Source organism: Bufo bufo, chromosome 1 (assembly GCF_905171765.1).
Source record: "Bufo bufo chromosome 1, aBufBuf1.1, whole genome shotgun sequence".
Lineage (NCBI taxonomy): Eukaryota > Metazoa > Chordata > Amphibia > Anura > Bufonidae > Bufo > Bufo bufo.
This window is the reverse complement of record NC_053389.1, coordinates 712,189,462-712,207,423: the sequence shown is the minus strand read 5'-3', so window position 1 is coordinate 712,207,423 and position 17,962 is coordinate 712,189,462. Positions and strand designations below refer to the sequence as shown.

General features: G+C 44.5%; 1 protein-coding gene across 2 annotated transcripts in view; it reads right to left on the bottom strand.

Moving 5' to 3' along the window:
• Positions 1 to 1,118: 1,118 nt before the first annotated feature.
• Positions 1,119 to 17,962, bottom strand: part of LRRK1 (leucine rich repeat kinase 1) — a 142,342-nt gene continuing 125,498 nt past the window's right edge. For both annotated transcript variants that reach the window (XM_040414250.1, XM_040414251.1), the window contains 6 exons: positions 16,582 to 16,733; positions 14,509 to 14,626; positions 14,142 to 14,255; positions 8,546 to 9,393; positions 3,378 to 3,479; positions 1,119 to 2,252 (listed from right to left, as the gene is read on the bottom strand). In XM_040414250.1, the coding sequence (XP_040270184.1) occupies positions 2,075 to 2,252; positions 3,378 to 3,479; positions 8,546 to 9,393; positions 14,142 to 14,255; positions 14,509 to 14,626; positions 16,582 to 16,733 (1,512 nt within the window). In that variant the 3' untranslated portion in view covers positions 1,119 to 2,074. The remainder of the gene's footprint in view (positions 2,253 to 3,377; positions 3,480 to 8,545; positions 9,394 to 14,141; positions 14,256 to 14,508; positions 14,627 to 16,581; positions 16,734 to 17,962) is intronic.

Genomic DNA, 17,962 nt, shown 5'->3' with positions numbered 1-17,962 from the left:
ACTAGAGGCCCAATATGGGGGTCAGGCACGCAGGAGACCAGGGTGGGGGGGTGGGAGACGTAGGGCTGGAGAAGCCAATCTCTTACCACAGCCGTCTTCACCCTCGGTCCATTCCAGCAGGGTCGCCCCTTCAGCTACTGGCACCGTAGTGGCAGGACGCTGGAAGAGGGACTTGGCGTGCGGGCGACCCTTGCGCTGGCGGGATGTAGGGGAGCTGGGCTGCCCTGATCCACCTTGTCTTCTGTGGGGGAGGCAGCAGTGCGGGTGACCGGCACTGGCGCAGCTCAACCCCGGGAGAACAGAGAGGTCTAGTGCGTCTCTGTTATCCCTGATGATCTGGAACAAAAAGAAAAGAAAAAGGTAAAAATCTAAAATTTAAACAAGGAGAAACCAGCCCTGCAGAGCAGGGAGTGTCTTGCCTCCTTGGACACTAAGCAAAAACTGGCAGTCTCTCTCTCCAGGCTGAGGGTATAGCTGTGGAGGAGGGGCTTAACAGCTTTCACTTAGTGTCACGCCTCCTATGGAGATGAGCTATACCCAAGGTCTTCTGTGTCCCCCAAGGAAACTGGGCGAGAAAATCCCTTTAAGTAAAGGTAGTTTCACACTAGCGTTAGAGCTCTCCGGCAGGCTGCTCCAGCAGAGAACAGCTTGCCGTAGCTCTCCATTTCCGGCATAGCCAGACATTACCTCGTGCTGGCTCCCATTGACTATAATGCGGCAATTCAGGCAGATAAAAACCAGTGCACACAGCGGTATTTGACGGATGGCGGCTGGATCCCATTATAGTCAATGGGGCAGGTGGGCATGCGGTACAATCCGGCTATACCAGACCCAGAGAGCTCCGGCAGCCTGTCCTCTGCCAGAACAGCCTGCCGGAGAGCTCTAACGCAGATGTGAAACAGGCCTTAGATAACATTTACATACCAAAATACACAAGAAGCCTTTAAAAATTTAACTTGGAAAAAAAAAAAGCTGAGAAAGGAAGATCACAAACTCTAGTAGTGTGGAAGTCCAGTCGGTGGAAGAGATCTCCTCAAAACTGAGGAGTTTTATCTTTTCTTACTGTAACAGACGAGATCAATGATGCTTCCTAAAGAAAAAGAAACTACAGCCATATGTTTTCTTTCAGGTTTTAATATACATTAATATTTGTACACAAAAGTATGATATGGTTACAAAACATCCTGCCCATAAAAGAAACAATGGTGCATCATGAGACGGGAGGCAGTGAGGCTCCATGGAATCATCTACGCGCTGCTGTCCCTCCCAGACCCCTGGCTGTAATTCTTCTGCAGACAGTATTTTAGTGCACACAACGTGGCAGTCAGTCCAAGTTTTTACAGTCCCCCACATTACAAGGGAAAGCAATGAGAAGAGACAGCTGGACCCAGCCGAACATTGCATAATCTGGGAAACTGCTGTACGATGGCCACCAGGAGCATAGCATGCATCTTGAGAAGGAGAGCGTGAGAGCTGCTGACGTTCCGTGGAGAGATGCTGCTAATATTGCACAAAGTAAGCAGCTACAAGGCAGTGTGGTTTGATGTAAGCAGAACATCTACAAATAGCAGAACCAGCCTCTCTGATGTAAAGATTTGCAATCCAGCCCAGCTAGTGCAAAGAATAAATTATCTTCTTTAAACAAGGCAACATTACTAAAGACTATTGAAGTGAAGGAGTCCAGCAATAGCTGGGCAAATGGCTTAGAAACCAGCCATAACCCTCAGCCAAAGATAATTTGGTGCCTAAAGCCTGAGATGCCAATGTTCCCGTTCCTGTTTGCATATTGCAGTTTAGTGTTATCACTAAAAATGGTTGAGATTATAAAATCTTTGGATAATGTCTGAAAAAAACAGTACAGTGTTATCAGACCAATGGTGGAAACTTGATCCTCAAGGACACATCTTTCCATGTACTAGAGTCACAGCGTGGCCAAGAAAAGCCAAGGAACTACATCCCACAGGACATCTCCTTATCAATGCTTCCTTTTTCCACAACGCATTGGCTTCGTAGAGAACCTCCTGACAAAGATGACCAGGAAGCCTAAGGTGCAAGGCATATTTCTTTAATTGTGCTACCTCCTCTTCCTCATGCAGGTCTCCAGTCTCCTCAGCTCATCAGCTGAATGGTAGAAAATGTCAAACTCAGCAGCTCCCCATCCCCTCCAGACAGATAGAAACCAACCCAACGCTTCACTCTGCAGACAACAAACTACGGATTCCTTGGACACCGCTGCAGCCTCCACACAGACCCTGGGAAGAGAAAAGGGAAAAGGATCACAATCTGAGGTCACTTCCCCAGGAACAAATTTTGGTCAATAATCGAAATCCAAAACAAGGATTGTGTCCAAAGCGGTGCAAATCTTCCCATCCTACATTTTTGTCTGTAGGCTCGATACCAAACACTGCTACCCATCACAACTTAACATAGAAACGTCAAGAGGACTACCGTAAGAAAGATGACCGCCAGACCTTATCAAATGCCTAAAAAGAGCAGCAATTCAGGAGGCAACTATGTGATAAGTTACGACTCTTCTTAAAAGGGAAATATATCACCTATGTATGTATATTGGTTTTCTCTCATTTGTTTTTATTTTCAGATTTTACTACTTCTCAGAAGCCACATGGACCATAGGAACCCGTAGTCTGGAAAGATTGACTACTATTGGAGAGTTTTTTTTAGACATGATCTGTGACCTGTGCATAGGTCCTTGTGCAGAGAGGGGAGAAGGAAAGCTGTTTGCTATCAGTTTTAGGTGTTATCTTTCTTTGTAATCCTGCCAGTGATGGTTGGAGTGAAAACGGCAAGATTTCAGAATTTCAAAATTTGAAAAAAAATGGGTCATAATAGGTAATTTTCTGATGATATTATTCATACACATAAATGCTTACTAACTTTTCACACAGCTTTGCATAAATCAATAGCGATAAGAGAAATTCAGTACTGCGTCTCCAGAAAATGATGGTTTGGTCACTTGAAGGACGCCATGCGTTTGTTTGAAACGGGTAGCATGTGAATTCATACTTTATGGTTCTTTTTAAAGAAGGGACCAATAAAGAATCATTTTATTGAGATGCAGTGCTGGATTTCCTGGGATTTGGACCTTTCAAAATGGTTTACTGGTGAGCTGTCTCACCTTCCCTGATCTTTGTTCATTTGCATAAATCAATACTACATGTGAATATAAGAAACTTAGTTTAAGAGAGGGCTGGGGGATGAAAAGAACCTGATTAGTGAAGAAAAAGACAAGATATATTATAAAGTTCTTTAGAGTCACCTGTACTATTGGTTTATGCAAAGCGTGTTGAAAGGTTAGTGACCATTTAATGGGAATGTAAGAAAAAAGTCACAGATGGTTTTCTTTTTTTAAAACCTACCCATCTTTTGCTAGTTCTCCAGATTGTAAAACTGCAATGACTCGGCCTCTCTGTCCACCACACTCCTTCTCCAGTCCGATGATGATAATGTCGCCTCCACGTCTGAAAGAATTCACAATCAATCTTGTAGTTATGAATGTGTAGTATAAATTATTAGAAGAATTTAATACCTACCATTTCTTATTTAATGGGTCTTTCCTTTACCCCTTTAAAGGGTTTCTGTCACCAGAATTAACTGTCTTAAACCGGCTGACATTAGCGATGTGCTACTGTTCGCAGAATCCAACGCTGCTATTTTTATGTTTATTGATGGCCCCCTTACTGCACAATTTAAACTTTTATGATATGCAAATCAGCAGGGGGGGGGGGGGGGGCTGTCCTTGATTGACAGGGCCAGGAAGCGTTGGTCTCCTCCTGCCGCGCTGTTCTGTCATTCTGGTGGACCTTATCAAGATGTGAGTCTCCTCTAGCTGATCTCACACCCCTGGAAATCTACCAATCAGCAGCCTCACACACAGTCACACACTCCTGCAAATCCTCCAATCACTATCCTGCGGGTGCAAATGTAGGTGGGTCCTGGCGGAGGAGGACTGCATGCAGCTCAACCCGTCCTTTAAAGGCATCGCCTGGAACTCCCTCATGGCCATAGATATCGCCATGTCCAAGAGGTTCGGCGTCTGTGCCCACAGCACCTCATCTTGGGGCAGCGCCCGCTCCATGGTCAAGCTCATCGGCCTAACCAGCCACGGCTTCCCCTGGATCCTGGGCACAGTGATCTGCCTGTGAAGAGCAGAGGAGACGCCCAGGACCCGCCTACATTTGCACCCGCAGGATAGTGATTGGAGGATTTGCAGGAGAATCCCATCTCGATAAGGTCCACGAGAAGGACAGAACACCGGCCCTGTGTGCTGGGTAAACGGCACTGCGCAGGCGCCAGGTTAATCCAGCACACAGGGCCTGTCAATCAAGGACGACAGGGCGTGACATGAGGTGGGAGAACGGAGTCTCTAGGAGCAATGGCCCCCTGCTCTTAGAGGCTAATTTGCATATCATAAAAGTTAAAATTGTGCAGTAAGAGGGCCATCAATAAGCATAAGAATAGTAGAGTTAGGGTCTGCTGACATTAGCACATCGCTAATGTCAGCCAGTTGAAAGAGGACCTTTCATGGGTCCAGACATTATAAACTAAACTGTCCAATCACAACAGAGAGCGTCACAGCCAGGAAGGTGGTGTTTTTTTTTTCTCCCTGGCTGTGACGCTCTGCGCTGCAATTGGACAGCGCTACAGCCGGGGAGAAGGGGACGCCCACGGAGAAAGTCTCCTCCTCATTATTCCAATGCTAAAATTAGCATACCAGGCGGGAGAATACAACAGGGGCTACTGCGGGAGAACGGAGCAGCGCCCAGAAAAAATAGTAAGTGCAGTTAGATCCCTGCACTATGACCTACGTATCCGGATACTTAGTTTATAATGTCTGGTGGGTTAAGAAACCCTTTATGGATGCAGCCCAGTTTGATACTTAAAGAGAACCTGTCACCATGAAATGCAGAGCAATCTGTAGACAGCATGCTATAGAGAAGGAGGAGCTGAGCAGAATATATAGGTTTGTGGGGAAAGATTCAGTAAAACTTGTCATTTACAATATACATTTATATCTCTGCTATTTCTGACTTCAGTCACACACAGAGGATGTGGTATCAGTGCCATTTCCAGACTGTAAGTGATGGCATCCATTCAGTGACCACTGCAGCAGTCTAATTCATTGTTCATTTTGGTCGGACAACCTTTTTGATTACTGTACATTTATGTAAATGCTAAAAATGGTTGAGATGAAAAAACTCTTGAATAGTTTGCTAAAAAATGCAGTGCACATAGAGAATGAGACATCATCTGAACCTGCATTCTCCTTTGCTGGCCTCAAATTATGGCCAAACATGGAAAAAAAAAACCTACATCATGAGGTTTCCCAAAAGGTTTCCCACCCCTTCAGGTTCCTTATGCTCTAGCCTGGTCTGTGGTTTAGATTAGTCATAAGAGCCAACATGTGTCACAACCACGTCTATGTTTTCATATGTAAGTGTGAGTATGTGCCTCTCTGCAAATGAATGAGCAATTTAGATTCCACTGAATGAATTGACCCCATTATATAAATGGACCATTTAAAGAAGAGCCGTCACTTCTCCTGACATGTCTATTTTGCTAACTACTTGTATTCCCCATGCATTCTAGAGCATCATTGTGTATGGCGCTGTTGTCTCATACCTCATTTATTACAACTAGAAGTTTATTGATGAATCTGCAACTGGCTGTTACCAGTGGAATGGGATGTCCCTGCACAGTCTCCCACCAGCTGAACTGATTGGATAACGTCATATTGTATAGGGACACCCCCTAACTGTTAACATCCAGTTGCAGAGTCATTCTAAGGGTCCATTCACACGTCCGTTGTTTCTTTCCTGATCTGTTCCGTTTTTTGCGGAACAGATCTGGACCAGATCTGTACCCATTCATTTTCAATGGGTCCTGAAAAAAAAATCAGACATTGAGCTGTCCGATTTTTTTCAGGACCCATTGAAAATGAATGGGTACAGATCTGGTCCAGATCTGTTCCGCAAAAAACGGAACAGATCAGGAAAGAAACAACGGACTTGTGAATGGACCCTAAATTGTTCAAACTAGAACCTGGATGCTTTTGTAATTGCATATAACTAGCAATAATTTAGCATAGCCACTGAGTTATTCAATACAATGTATCTGTACAGTGCCACCTGCTGTTTGTTCTTTTTCTTATTTCTTTGTCCTACTCCTTCAACTGCCTCCTGAGCTGTGATAGGAAGAGCATGGACACGCCCCCTGAGCTGCAGCATAAAAGACACGCCCCTTGAGCTGTCAGAGTGATATAAATCTAGCAGAGCAATGGATGGGGAGATCTCTGGATCCATGTGAGGTACAGGGCCGGTTCTAGCTTTGGTAGAGACTATTATGTGCTATATGATGTCTGATTTTCATGTTTTATATTAGTCATGGCATAACCCCTTTACTCTTCTAGCAGCAATAACCGAGTAACAGAACAACATAGAGTTATATGAAAAAGATTCCCCTAGAATGCATGGGGAATGCAAGTAATTACTAAAACTGACATCTCAGGAGCGGAAACAGGTCCTCCTTAAGCAGGTCTGTACCTTCATACCTGTTCACACCCCAAGCCAATCCAGGCGCAGGAGTGTGCTAGCAATGTGCTTCTCTGCCTACCTCTAATTTGCACTTTGCAAATGCTACTACTTTGCCACTAAAAGACAGGCTGACGTGTAAATGGAGGTAAATTTGTACAGATACATCATGGAAAATGTGAAAAAAATTGCTCTATGCTTTAAAGACACCCCTATTGACTCTCCATTCCTTTATTACAAGCAACACCATTTCGATAGGACCCCAAGACCTCTGACAAACAGAAGAATGGAGGATCACGTCATACAGTGAAAGCCGTCACTTGTTTATGGGGTAAAGAGTGAGGCCCAAGTGGACGACCAACTGCTATGATGACCTAATGGCCTAAATATTAATAAATTAACCGTTTCATAATGAGGACACTACTGGCCTGCGTTTAGCTCTATTGTATTTGGAAAACCATTCACCAATATTTTACCTAGTGCAATCTAATATCATTAATCCATGTACTTGGACATGTTACACCAATTTTGATGACTTGCACTCATGGTGGAATTTTCTTTAAGCTGGCAGCACATTTTACTTAAAAAGCATTAAATTCCAGAATATCTCTAATCCTGGAAATTCTATAATCTGGTTTTAGCCTAATTCCAAAATTATTGGATCAGAAAGGTTCAACATGTAGTAAGGTTTGGTTGAGGAATAGACAATGGGGGAGATGTATTAAAGAGGTTATCCAATTTTAAGAAAACCCCCCCCACATGTGTCGGGCCCCTCACCAGAAATATACTTACCCCGCTGCTGCTACTCCCTGCACACGGATGAAAACATCTGGTGTCGGGGGGAGCAGCTAATGGCAGGCGGGGACAGGGACGAGCCTCCCTAGCATCATGGGTGACGCTAGGGAGGCTCGTCCCTGTCCCCGCCTGCCAATAGCTGCTCCCCCCCCGACAACGGATGTTTTCATCCGTGTGCAGGGAGTAGCAGCAGCGGCTGTGCCGGGACCAGGAGCGGTGCCGGGAGCAGGGTAATAATATTACCGGTGAGGGGCCTGGCACATGTGGGGGAGTTTTCTTGAAATTGGATAACTCCTTTAAGACTGGCGTTGTGAACCCTGGTCTTAATTTGCCCTGCACTAATGAAAGATGCTAAAACTTATTAGGAGGCGTAATAAAGGGTAAAATTTTAAATGCAAGGTTATCACATTGCCCATCTGAATTGTGGGCAGCGTTGCCAGTTCTGCTGGTTGTACCTGGAAACGCTTGACACCCTTTTGTTGTCAGACGAAACCATAGAAGCTTAAACAAATTCTTATGCTGCAGGGGAATGGACAGTTTTATCTATACCAAAGTCCTGTTTAAAGCCTGCCATAAAGACTACATGTGCCATACTGTAAATGACCAGGATAAGTTGTGAGCAGCACTGCTCCAGCAGAAAGATTTTGAAGCTTGCGTAAAAGTGAATGCAGCTATGAACTGATCAGCAACATTTCTGCAGATTTATCCTGTCAAATGTTGTTTAAAGGGGTTTTTAAGTATTATAAAAAATTGGGGTACAGGTAGGGGATGGTGTAAATAGCAAAATAAGTACTTCCCGGTTGAATCACCCACTCTCCCAGCGCTGGGGGTCCAGTTCTCCATGCTAGTCTTTGCTTACCAGGCAAAATGTCAGCGCTGCAGCCAGTCGACGTGATGTTAGCTCCTCAGTCCTGTTAACAAAGACAGGCAGGGAGGACTGGAACGGCAGCGCTGAAACAAGGGGCTATTCAACAGGTAACTAATACTTACTTATTTTATTTTTTATTTTACACCAGGGATGCCTAACCTGCGGCCCTCCAGCTGTTGCAAAACTATTGGACATTTTTGTGATTGTCCCATTCATCTGAACAGGGCTTGAAAAAATCCCTACACAAGTTGCAGAAACAACTCCATTCAGGTGAACGGAAGCGATTTTCAGTTACAGAAACTTCTGTGAAACTTGCCAGTGGAGTAACGCTCACCTGGGAATCCAAAGCAAATCCTTCACGGCAAGAATCCGCACTCCCTGCAAGCGCAGCTTCTCCTCTTCAGACGGCGGGGCTTTGCTTCCCCAGCTCTCACTAGGAATTCTGGGCCTCTGTTCACGTGACAACTCCGGTTCCTCACTGTCCGTGGAGAAAAGGACACTGTTGTAACTGACGGGCGTACTGGGCAGGCTGGAGGAAGACTTTGCTGCTCCCTGAGGTGCCGAAGAAGAGGAGAATGAGGACAAAGAACAGTAGTCCGTCACAGAGTCCTGGTGGCTGATGAGCTGTGTCCCTCGGTCCTGGCTGTAGAGGATACTGACATTTGCTTGGCATGGATTGTCACAGTTTTCCCCTGGTATGGCGATGGGTGATAGTTTGGAGTTAGCATTTACTGTAAACATGTCTCTTAAAGGACTGCAGTCACCACAGAAGTATCGGGCACAGAACTGGTAGCTAGCAGCATGATACATCACTAATGTGTTCGTCCTGTTGTCTAAGCACCAAACAGTCTCCTCGCCATTGCAGTCTGAACTAGTCACTATGGAAATGATGGATGATGGAGCAGCGTAAGGCTCAAGCCTTTTAGTAATTTCCAAGGATGTGCGATCCACTATCAGGATACCAGGGCCATTGCTGTACCAGACCTCAGATCCTCCATTGGAGATCTCCATGGCCACTACTGGGTATGGATTCTGTCTGGGATCTTCATCTCCGATTTTGAACAGACTATGATTGGCTGTGCGAGAACAGATATAAGAGCAATCTGTGCAGGGGATGCCACCAGTTATCGGATATACAGAAATCAGGCTGTCTGCCAGGCCGGCAAATACCAAAGAGGAGGTCTGTATCAAACAGAAAGAAAGAAAAATAAAAGTCCTGTCACCACCTCCTCATGGTTGTAGTCTTAAATCATTTACGTTTGTAAAAACCAAAATAGATAATGCAGTAAACAAGTCTGTATAATACATTGCACTGGATACAGGAAAGGGTCTCCTCTCCTTGCACAAACCAGCTTATTGCCCTGGGCCTTTTCACAGAGTACAGTTGCTGCCAAAATTTCTCAACGCCCAATGCAAATTAGGTTTATTAGTCAACTTAGCAAACTTTTAGCTGTTTGCAATAAATCAAGCAAACAATTGAAATAGTGGTTTCTCCATATTCAACCCAAAATGTCACTGCAGTCTCCCAATTATTCAGCCTAAAAAGAATCCTTCATAAGGTTACTTTCACACTAGCATTTTGGCTTTCCGTTTTCTGAGATCCGTTCAGGGCTCTCACAAGCGATCCAAAACGGATCAGTTTTTGCCCTAATGCATTCTGAATGGAAAAGGATCCGCTCAGAATGCATCAGTTTGCCTCCGTTCCATCTCCATTCGGCTCTGGAGACGGACAGCAAAACGCTGCCTGCAGAGTTTTGCTGTCCGTCTGACACAATACAAAACTGATCCGTCCTTCATTGACCTTCAATGGTGTTCATGACGGATCAGTCATGGCTATGGAAGACATAATACAACCAGATCCGTTCATGACGGATGCATGCGGTTGCATTATGGTAACGGAAGCGTTTTTGCAGATCCATGACGTGATGTGAAAGTAGCCTAAGAGCACACATTTGCAAATCAGGTGTTGTCTCAAGCACATCAAAGGCTTCGTTAGTTGCATCAGGTCTGCTTGAGATAAAACACAACACCTGGACTGTCTCGGTGTTTGTCGACTGTTACATTTGACTGCATGTTAGAAATATGGCTAAAGGTCCCTTTACACAGGACGATACTACAGCAGATTGTTGGGAAGGAAGCGCTCCTTCCCGACAATCTGCTGATCGCTAGTAGAGGAGACAGATGCATTTACATGTACCGATCTCCTCCAGAGTACGGGGAGGAGCAATCGCTAATGCCATCGCTCTTCCCCATAAGGACTCATTGTTTGCCAGCAGGATAGCGTGTTCACACGGCACGATCTGCTGCCAGTAAACGATCATTTTTGCGTGCGTCCAAAGATTGGATTATCAGATGAATGAACGTTTCACCCATTTACACTGCACAATCATCGCTAACGAGCGTTACTATGGACACTCGTTAGCGATAATCTGTGCAATTCTCAGCCTGTGTAAAGGGCCTTTAAGTCAAAAAAGTGTGGTCCAAATAAGTTAAGAGAATAGATCATTGCACAAACAAGAAAAAGGATACAAAAAGATAGATTTATAATTTAGTTTGTGCCAGAAAAGTGGCGTTAAAAAGGCGCAAACTGCGTGTTTGTGACTTTTTAAATGCGAGTTTTGAAGTGGAGGTTTTTACACCGCTCTCGGCACCATTCTGAAAGGGATGTGACAAGGGGGCATGGCCACCAGCGGCAACAAATTTATCTTCAACTTTGTGGAGCAAATGGAGCCAGAAACCTATGGGAGCAAATAACTGTCGTAGATTTGTGTGGACGCATGGACTGCTGGAGGATGTACCTAATGTATGATGAGGCATGCACTCGCTTATATTAGGCTCATTCTACCAGTCTTGATTAATCTCCCTCTGGATGTTCCTAGAGATAAAGTTGGAAGCATAATTGCCAACTGTAAAGTTGAAGAAACACTGGCAATACTACCCGGACATGGCAGATATAGGAAGCTATCACCGGCTTCCTGAGAAGGCAGTTGGTAAAAACCCTTGGAGTGACTGCAAATGACCAGCAGCATGATTCGGTGGCAGCAGGCACTGAGGTTTCAGTTTGCCCAGTAAGGCGCATAATAAAACCTGAAGGTGTCCAGGTCTAAACTCCAAGATGTACACCTCTATTGACCCAAAAGCACAAGAAACGTGGGCTCCAATATGTTCAATACCACAGAAATAAGCCAGAGATATTTTGGAGTAAAACAAAACTGGAACTTTTCAGGCCTGTAGATCAGCGGTATGTCTGGAGGAGGAAGAATGAAGCATAAGCTGAAAAGGACACCCTGCCTCAAGTAAAGCACAGCGGTGGCTCAATGCTTTGCTTCCTCTGAGACTGGAAACTTGCAGCATTTGGAGGTCAAGATGAATCCAATCAAGTTTCAGGAAACGCTAGATAAAAACGTCATGCTTTCTGTGAGGAAGCTAAAACTTGGGTGTCACTGGACCTTCCAACAGGACAATGATCCCAAGCATACCTGAAAGACCACTAAGGCTTGTTTTCTGAAGAAGTCCTGGAAGGTGCAAGCCAAACCATATGCAGCAGCACACTGCTTCATGCGCAAAGACGCATGCAAACACTGAAAACTTGGGCTAATCTGAATTGCATTATTGCTATTCTTACTATATATTAAATTTGCAGCTGTTTTTGATCAAAATTGTGTCGGGCCCATCTACCAACGGAAAGGTGGCTTCTGCAGATGGGACCTACACTATCAGACTTGACTTTCCAGGGTCTAGGCATAAAAAATTCAGGGGAGGATAGGATCCAAGCCTTGGACAGATGGGCAGGAGTGCACAGTCCAAATGAAGGCAGACATTCTCCCAAATGTACAATTCAAAAAACAAAAATCAGACCAGCACCTCCAAACAATATGAAAGAAAGTACAGAAAGATTCTGGAGTTCCTGTCATAGTTGCTCGACTTGGACAGAAAATCTTTGGTGGAATTTAATGAAGACAGCTGCAGCACACAATCCCAAAAATATTAGTAAACTGGATGACATTGGGCATGATGAATGGGCTAAGATTCCTCAAGAATGCTGCCAGAAGCTGGTGTCTGGATATGCATCATGTTTGCAGCAGGTTAAGACAAGAAAAGGGTACTCAACTAAGTACTATAGAACAATTGAATAGTTGAATAATTGTGAGACTACAGAAGTCATTAAAATGGCCTTTTTGCTGAATTTGGAGAAACCACTTGTTATATTAGTTGTGTTGAGCTATTTAAAGGTGTCAGCCACTTTCTGGCTATTGTTGAGCAATGTGTATGTAAGATGAGTATATGGCCCTTAATAATATAGCCTTTGTTGATGTTCTTTGCTATATTTCATAAGCCACGCCCCCTTGTTGAGCAAATCTTCGGTGTTGTCCGCAAATAGGTCATGTCCACAAGATGGCCGCTGATGGAGGGTCATGTGACCAGACACATCACTCAGTCTTCTCCATTCTAACACACTGCACCTGCACTAATCCCAATGACAGGTGCATTGTATTTGAATGAAGGAGTGATTTGCCTGACCCTCTATCAGCAGCCATTTTATGGACAGGACCTCTGCGTGGGCAGCACAAAAGACCTTCCCAACAAGAGCTTTCTGAAATACAGAAAATGGTGCAGAATACCAAGAAAGACTTTATTAGTAAATGAAGCAGTCATCTTAGGCTACTTTCACACTAGCGTTTTTTTGCGGATCCGTCATGGATCTGTAAAAACGATTCCGTTACAATAATACAACCGCATGCATCCGTCATGAAAGTTTCCGGTTGTATTATGTCTTCTGTAGCCATGACGGATCCGTCTTGATCACCATTGAAAGTCAATGGGGGATGGATCAGTTTTCTATTGTGTCAGAGAAAACGGATCTGTCCCCATTGTGCCAGGACAGATAAGTTTGGCTCTGCTTCGTCAGACGGACACCAAAATGCTGCAGGCAGCGTTTTGGTGTCCGCCTCCAGAGCGGAATGGTGACTGAACGGAGGCAAACTGATGCATTCTGAGCAGATCCTTTTCCTTTCAGAATGCATTAGGGCAAAACTGATCCGTTTTGGACCGCTTGTGAGCGGATTTCACAACTGGAAAGCCAAAACGCGACTGTGAAAGTAGCCTTACATACACATTTATCAACAGTAACCAGAAAGTGGGCAACCCAATTCTTCTATTGCAAACAGCAGAAAGTTTCTAAATATGGCTAATAAACCTAATTTGCAATGCCAGTTGAACAGTTTTGATTGCAACTGTATATGCAAAAGATGGCACCAGTAAAGTCTTGCCAGTTTGGTCTAGTAAAAGTGCAACTTTGCAATAGTGCCTTACTTTTTCCCCCCCAAAGACGTTTATGACATATCCACAGGCATTTCAGATTGCCGGTGATCCTGGCACTCATGCTTCTATAATTCAATGCTGTTATTTCCGTAACATAAATCGTTACATTAAGACGCGTTTCAGCCCGTCCTGAGCCATTTTCAAGGAGGTTGGAGGAAAGAGGACCAGGACGGGCCAAAATGCATCCTAATATAATGATTTACGGAAATAAAAGCATTTTGAATAAGCGCTAGTGCCGGGATTACTTGCCATCCTAAAATACCAGGAACCCATCCCCTTCCACGTGCACCACTATTCCTGAGTGCCTCTTTCTTATATCCACAGGCATGTCAGAAACGTCTAGTAGGGGTTCTCATCTATGGTAGCCTATCTGGGACCGCCACCTGTCATTTATTGCATATCCTGTGGTGGAAAAACCCCTTTCATTTTCATATACACTTTAGAAAAGGCACATATCTTCTTGCTCAGCACCTGGTGAAAATGGGACCAGGAACTCTTGACTTGATGATGTGTGTACCTGACCTCTCTTAGTTTTCCCTGTACCAGCGCGGTTATCACAGTAAAAACAGTAAGTAACATGTTGCTAAAATAGCTGCCCCAGCACCTACCTGTCCCACGGCATGTGTCAGGAAGCAGGTCACAATTGCTGGCGTGTCAACTACTTTTAGGGGAGCACTTAGAGGACACATGCCCTGTAGACTGTATATTGATATTTTTTGGTCCTGCAAAATTAGTTTAAAGAAATAAAGTGAAATTTAGATAATGTCCCAAGCTGTCTATATAAAATATACTTCTTTGCTTGTTAGTATCTCAATATTTCCTTTACTGACTTCTATAGTGTTAGGTCTTTGTACTGTATAGGCTGAACTTACGGCTGTTAAGACATAGATTTAAATATACATTTTCAAACATTGTTTTTTTTCTAGTACACTTGTCACGCTGGGTCTAGTTTGCACCTTACAGTTTTGTTCCCACCTCAGTAGAAATCCACAAAGTATTCTGGACTTTCAGCTGAGTGCACATCCTCAGCCCAGGGCAGCTCAGCCCCCGCACCTCCACCTGCCCCTTCCCCACATCAACAACCGTGTAGTTTCTGCAGAAATAAAGGGTTTTGCACTTTAATTAGCGCTATCACGATATGGCGTGCAGGAGTAAAAGAATTACTGGATTAGAGGAATTGTTCTGTAGATGATTTTAGTATAATGAAGCATGAGGCTTGGACATATTTTCCTCACTTCTCTGGTTTTACAGCAAGAGAAGTATGTGCAACTGGCAGAGTACCACCAAGACTGGATACAATTGTATGTACCTACTGCTAGGACTTTAATACTAAATATATATATATATATATATATATATATATATATATATATATATATATACACTGCTCAAAAAAAGGGAACACAAAAATAACACATCCTAGATCTGAATTAATTAAATATTCTTCTGAAATACTTTGTTCTTTACATAGTTGAATGTGCTGACAACAAAATCACACAAAAAGAAAAAAATGGAAATCAAATTTTTCAACCCATGGAGGTCTGGATTTGGAGTCACACTCAAAATTAAAGTGGAAAAACACACTACAGGCTGATCCAACTTTGATGTAATGTCCTTAAAACAAGTCAAAATGAGGCTCAGTAGTGTGTGTGGCCTCCACGTGCCTGTATGACCTCCCTACAACGCCTGTGCAAGCTCCTGATGAGGTGGCGGACGGTCTCCTGAGGGATCTCCTCCCAGACCTGGACTAAAGCATCTGCCAACTCCTGGACAGTCTGTGGTGCAACGTGACGTTGGTGGATAGAGCGAGACATGATGTCCCAGATGTGCTCAATTGGATTCAGGTCTGGGGAACGGGCGGGCCAGTCCATAGCATCAATGCCTTTGTCTTGCAGGAACTACTGACAGACTTCAGCCACATGAGGTCTAGCATTGTCTTGCATTAGGAGGAACCCAGGGCCAACCGCACCAGCATATGGTCTCACAAGGGGTCTGAGGATCTCATCTCGGTACCTAATGGCAGTCAGGCTACCTCTGGCGAGCACATGGAGGGCTGTGCGGCCCTCCAAAGAAATGCCACCCCACACCATTACTGACCCAATGCCAAACCGGTCATGCTGGAGGATGTTGCAGGCAGCAGAACGTTCTCCACGGCGTCTCCAGACTCTGTCACATCTGTCACATGTGCTCAGTGTGAGCCTGCTTTCATCTGTGAAGAGCACAGGGCGCCAGTGCCACTCTGGCAAATGCCAAACGTCCTGCACGGTGTTGGGCTGTAAGCACAACCCCCACCTGTGGACGTCGGGCCCTCATATCAGCCTCATGGAGTCTGTTTCTGACCGTTTGAGCAGACACATGCACATTTGTGGCCTGCTGGAGGTCATTTTGCAGGGCTCTGGCAGTGCTCCTCCTGTTCCTCCTTGCACAAAGGCGGAGGTAGCGGTCCTACTGCTGGGTTGTTGCCCTCCTACGGCCTCCTCCACGTCTCCTGATGTACTGGCCTGTCTCCTGGTAGCGCCTCCATGCTCTGGACACTACGCTGACAGACACAGCAAACCTTCTTGCCACAGCTCGCATTGATGTGCCATCCTGGATAAGCTGCACTACCTGAGCCACTTGTGTGGGTTGTAGACTCCGTCTCATGCTACCACTAGAGTGAAAGCACCGCCAGCATTCAAAAGTGACCAAAACATCAGCCAGGAAGCATAGGAACTGAGAAGTGGTCTGTGCTCACCACCTGCAGAAGCACTCCTTTATCGGGGGTGTCTTGCTAATTGCCTATAATTTCCACCTGCTGTCTATCCCATTTGCACAACAGCATGTGAAATTGATTGTCACTCAGTGTTGCTTCCTAAGTGGACAGTTTGATTTCACAGAAGTGTGATTGACTTGGAGTTACATTGTGTTGTTTAAGTGTTCCCTTTATTTTTTTGAGCAGTGTGTATATATATATATATATATATATATATATATATATATAAAATTCTGATCTCATTCATACTATAAAGGTGATAGATGCCATCTAATCCTTATGCAGCTGGGACGTACCTGGCTTGTCCACTTCCGGCCCACAATACGATGGTAGTGTCTTGCTCTCTCGAAGCACAGAAAGTCTCCTGCATGCCACACATGATATGATACTTGAAAACTGAGAAACTTGGATCATTCATGCGCCGGACCACTGATGCAGCAAGAGGGCGCTATAAAATAAGACAGGTCAGTAATATACTCAATGGTAACAACAGAAAAAAAATAAAGATTGAGCATGAGATTAGTATTAATCGTACATGATAAGACTATAAAAAGGCATTAAAGAATAGGTCATAGAGACATATCAAAAGTTTTGATCATCACGCTCTCTTTCCTCACTGTAGGAGACAATACCAAGTCTATGGGTCCATCTTAATTCCATCTCCTGGAGTGAGGAGAGAGAGTGCGATATGTGAGCGCCTCTCTCTCCCCGTTCTAAGAATTGGTGGGGGTCTCATCACTCAGAATCCCAACCGATCAAAACTATATAATCACTGTGACATAACTCAGTGACCCTTTAGATTAGTTTTACATGTGGTATATAAACACCACAATAGATAAAATGTGTACCGTATATCTAAGAAGTAGTACACACTACAGCTCAGATTGCTTAAGGCCTACATTTGACACTCTTAATCCTTTTATGTCGCCACATTTAACCTGTCACCGGGAGTTAAAGACCCTCCAAACTGCCACCAACCTGTTCCATTATGGTGACTGGTTAACAGTAATGATGAAGCCCACACTGATTCTGCATAATGAAGAAAAACACCTCTGACAGATGCGGTCAGGCGCCAGTAAGGGGTGGAGCCACTCTCCCAAACAGTCATGCTTGCTGGTCCCCCTTTTGGCTTGACTAATGTTCTGCAGGCTGGGGGCATCACCACAGGCCTCCTCCAGCAGCATCCACCATATGCGCAGATAAGCTGAGGCCCGAACAACTTGCTGCACTGCGCATGCGTCAGAAGAGGCCTGTGATGATGTACCTGGCTCCTTCCTGTGACCCCTTACTAGATCCAGAATACATTGGTCAAACTTCTTTTTCTTTATTATGCAAAATCAGCCTGTAATCAGTGAGCAATTCTGTGTGTGAGGATGGTGGGCTAATCTCCAGCAGATGGTGACAACGAAAAGTGCAACAGTAAGTCAATATGAGGATACGAGCAGCTGTGCTATGAGGACATTACACATCCCAATCCTTTCTAGGCTCATTACACCAGAATTAGGAGAACAAGATTTACAATATTATCTGTATACAAATAACATGTCGTAGGAAGATGCTTCTTATCTCACATGATGAAGGTACTTTGTGTCCATTTTAGAGGCACAGACTATAATTTTTCAGTAAACGCTGTCTGGTTGGCTGGCTACTACAACTGATATTTGTATTGAAATATAC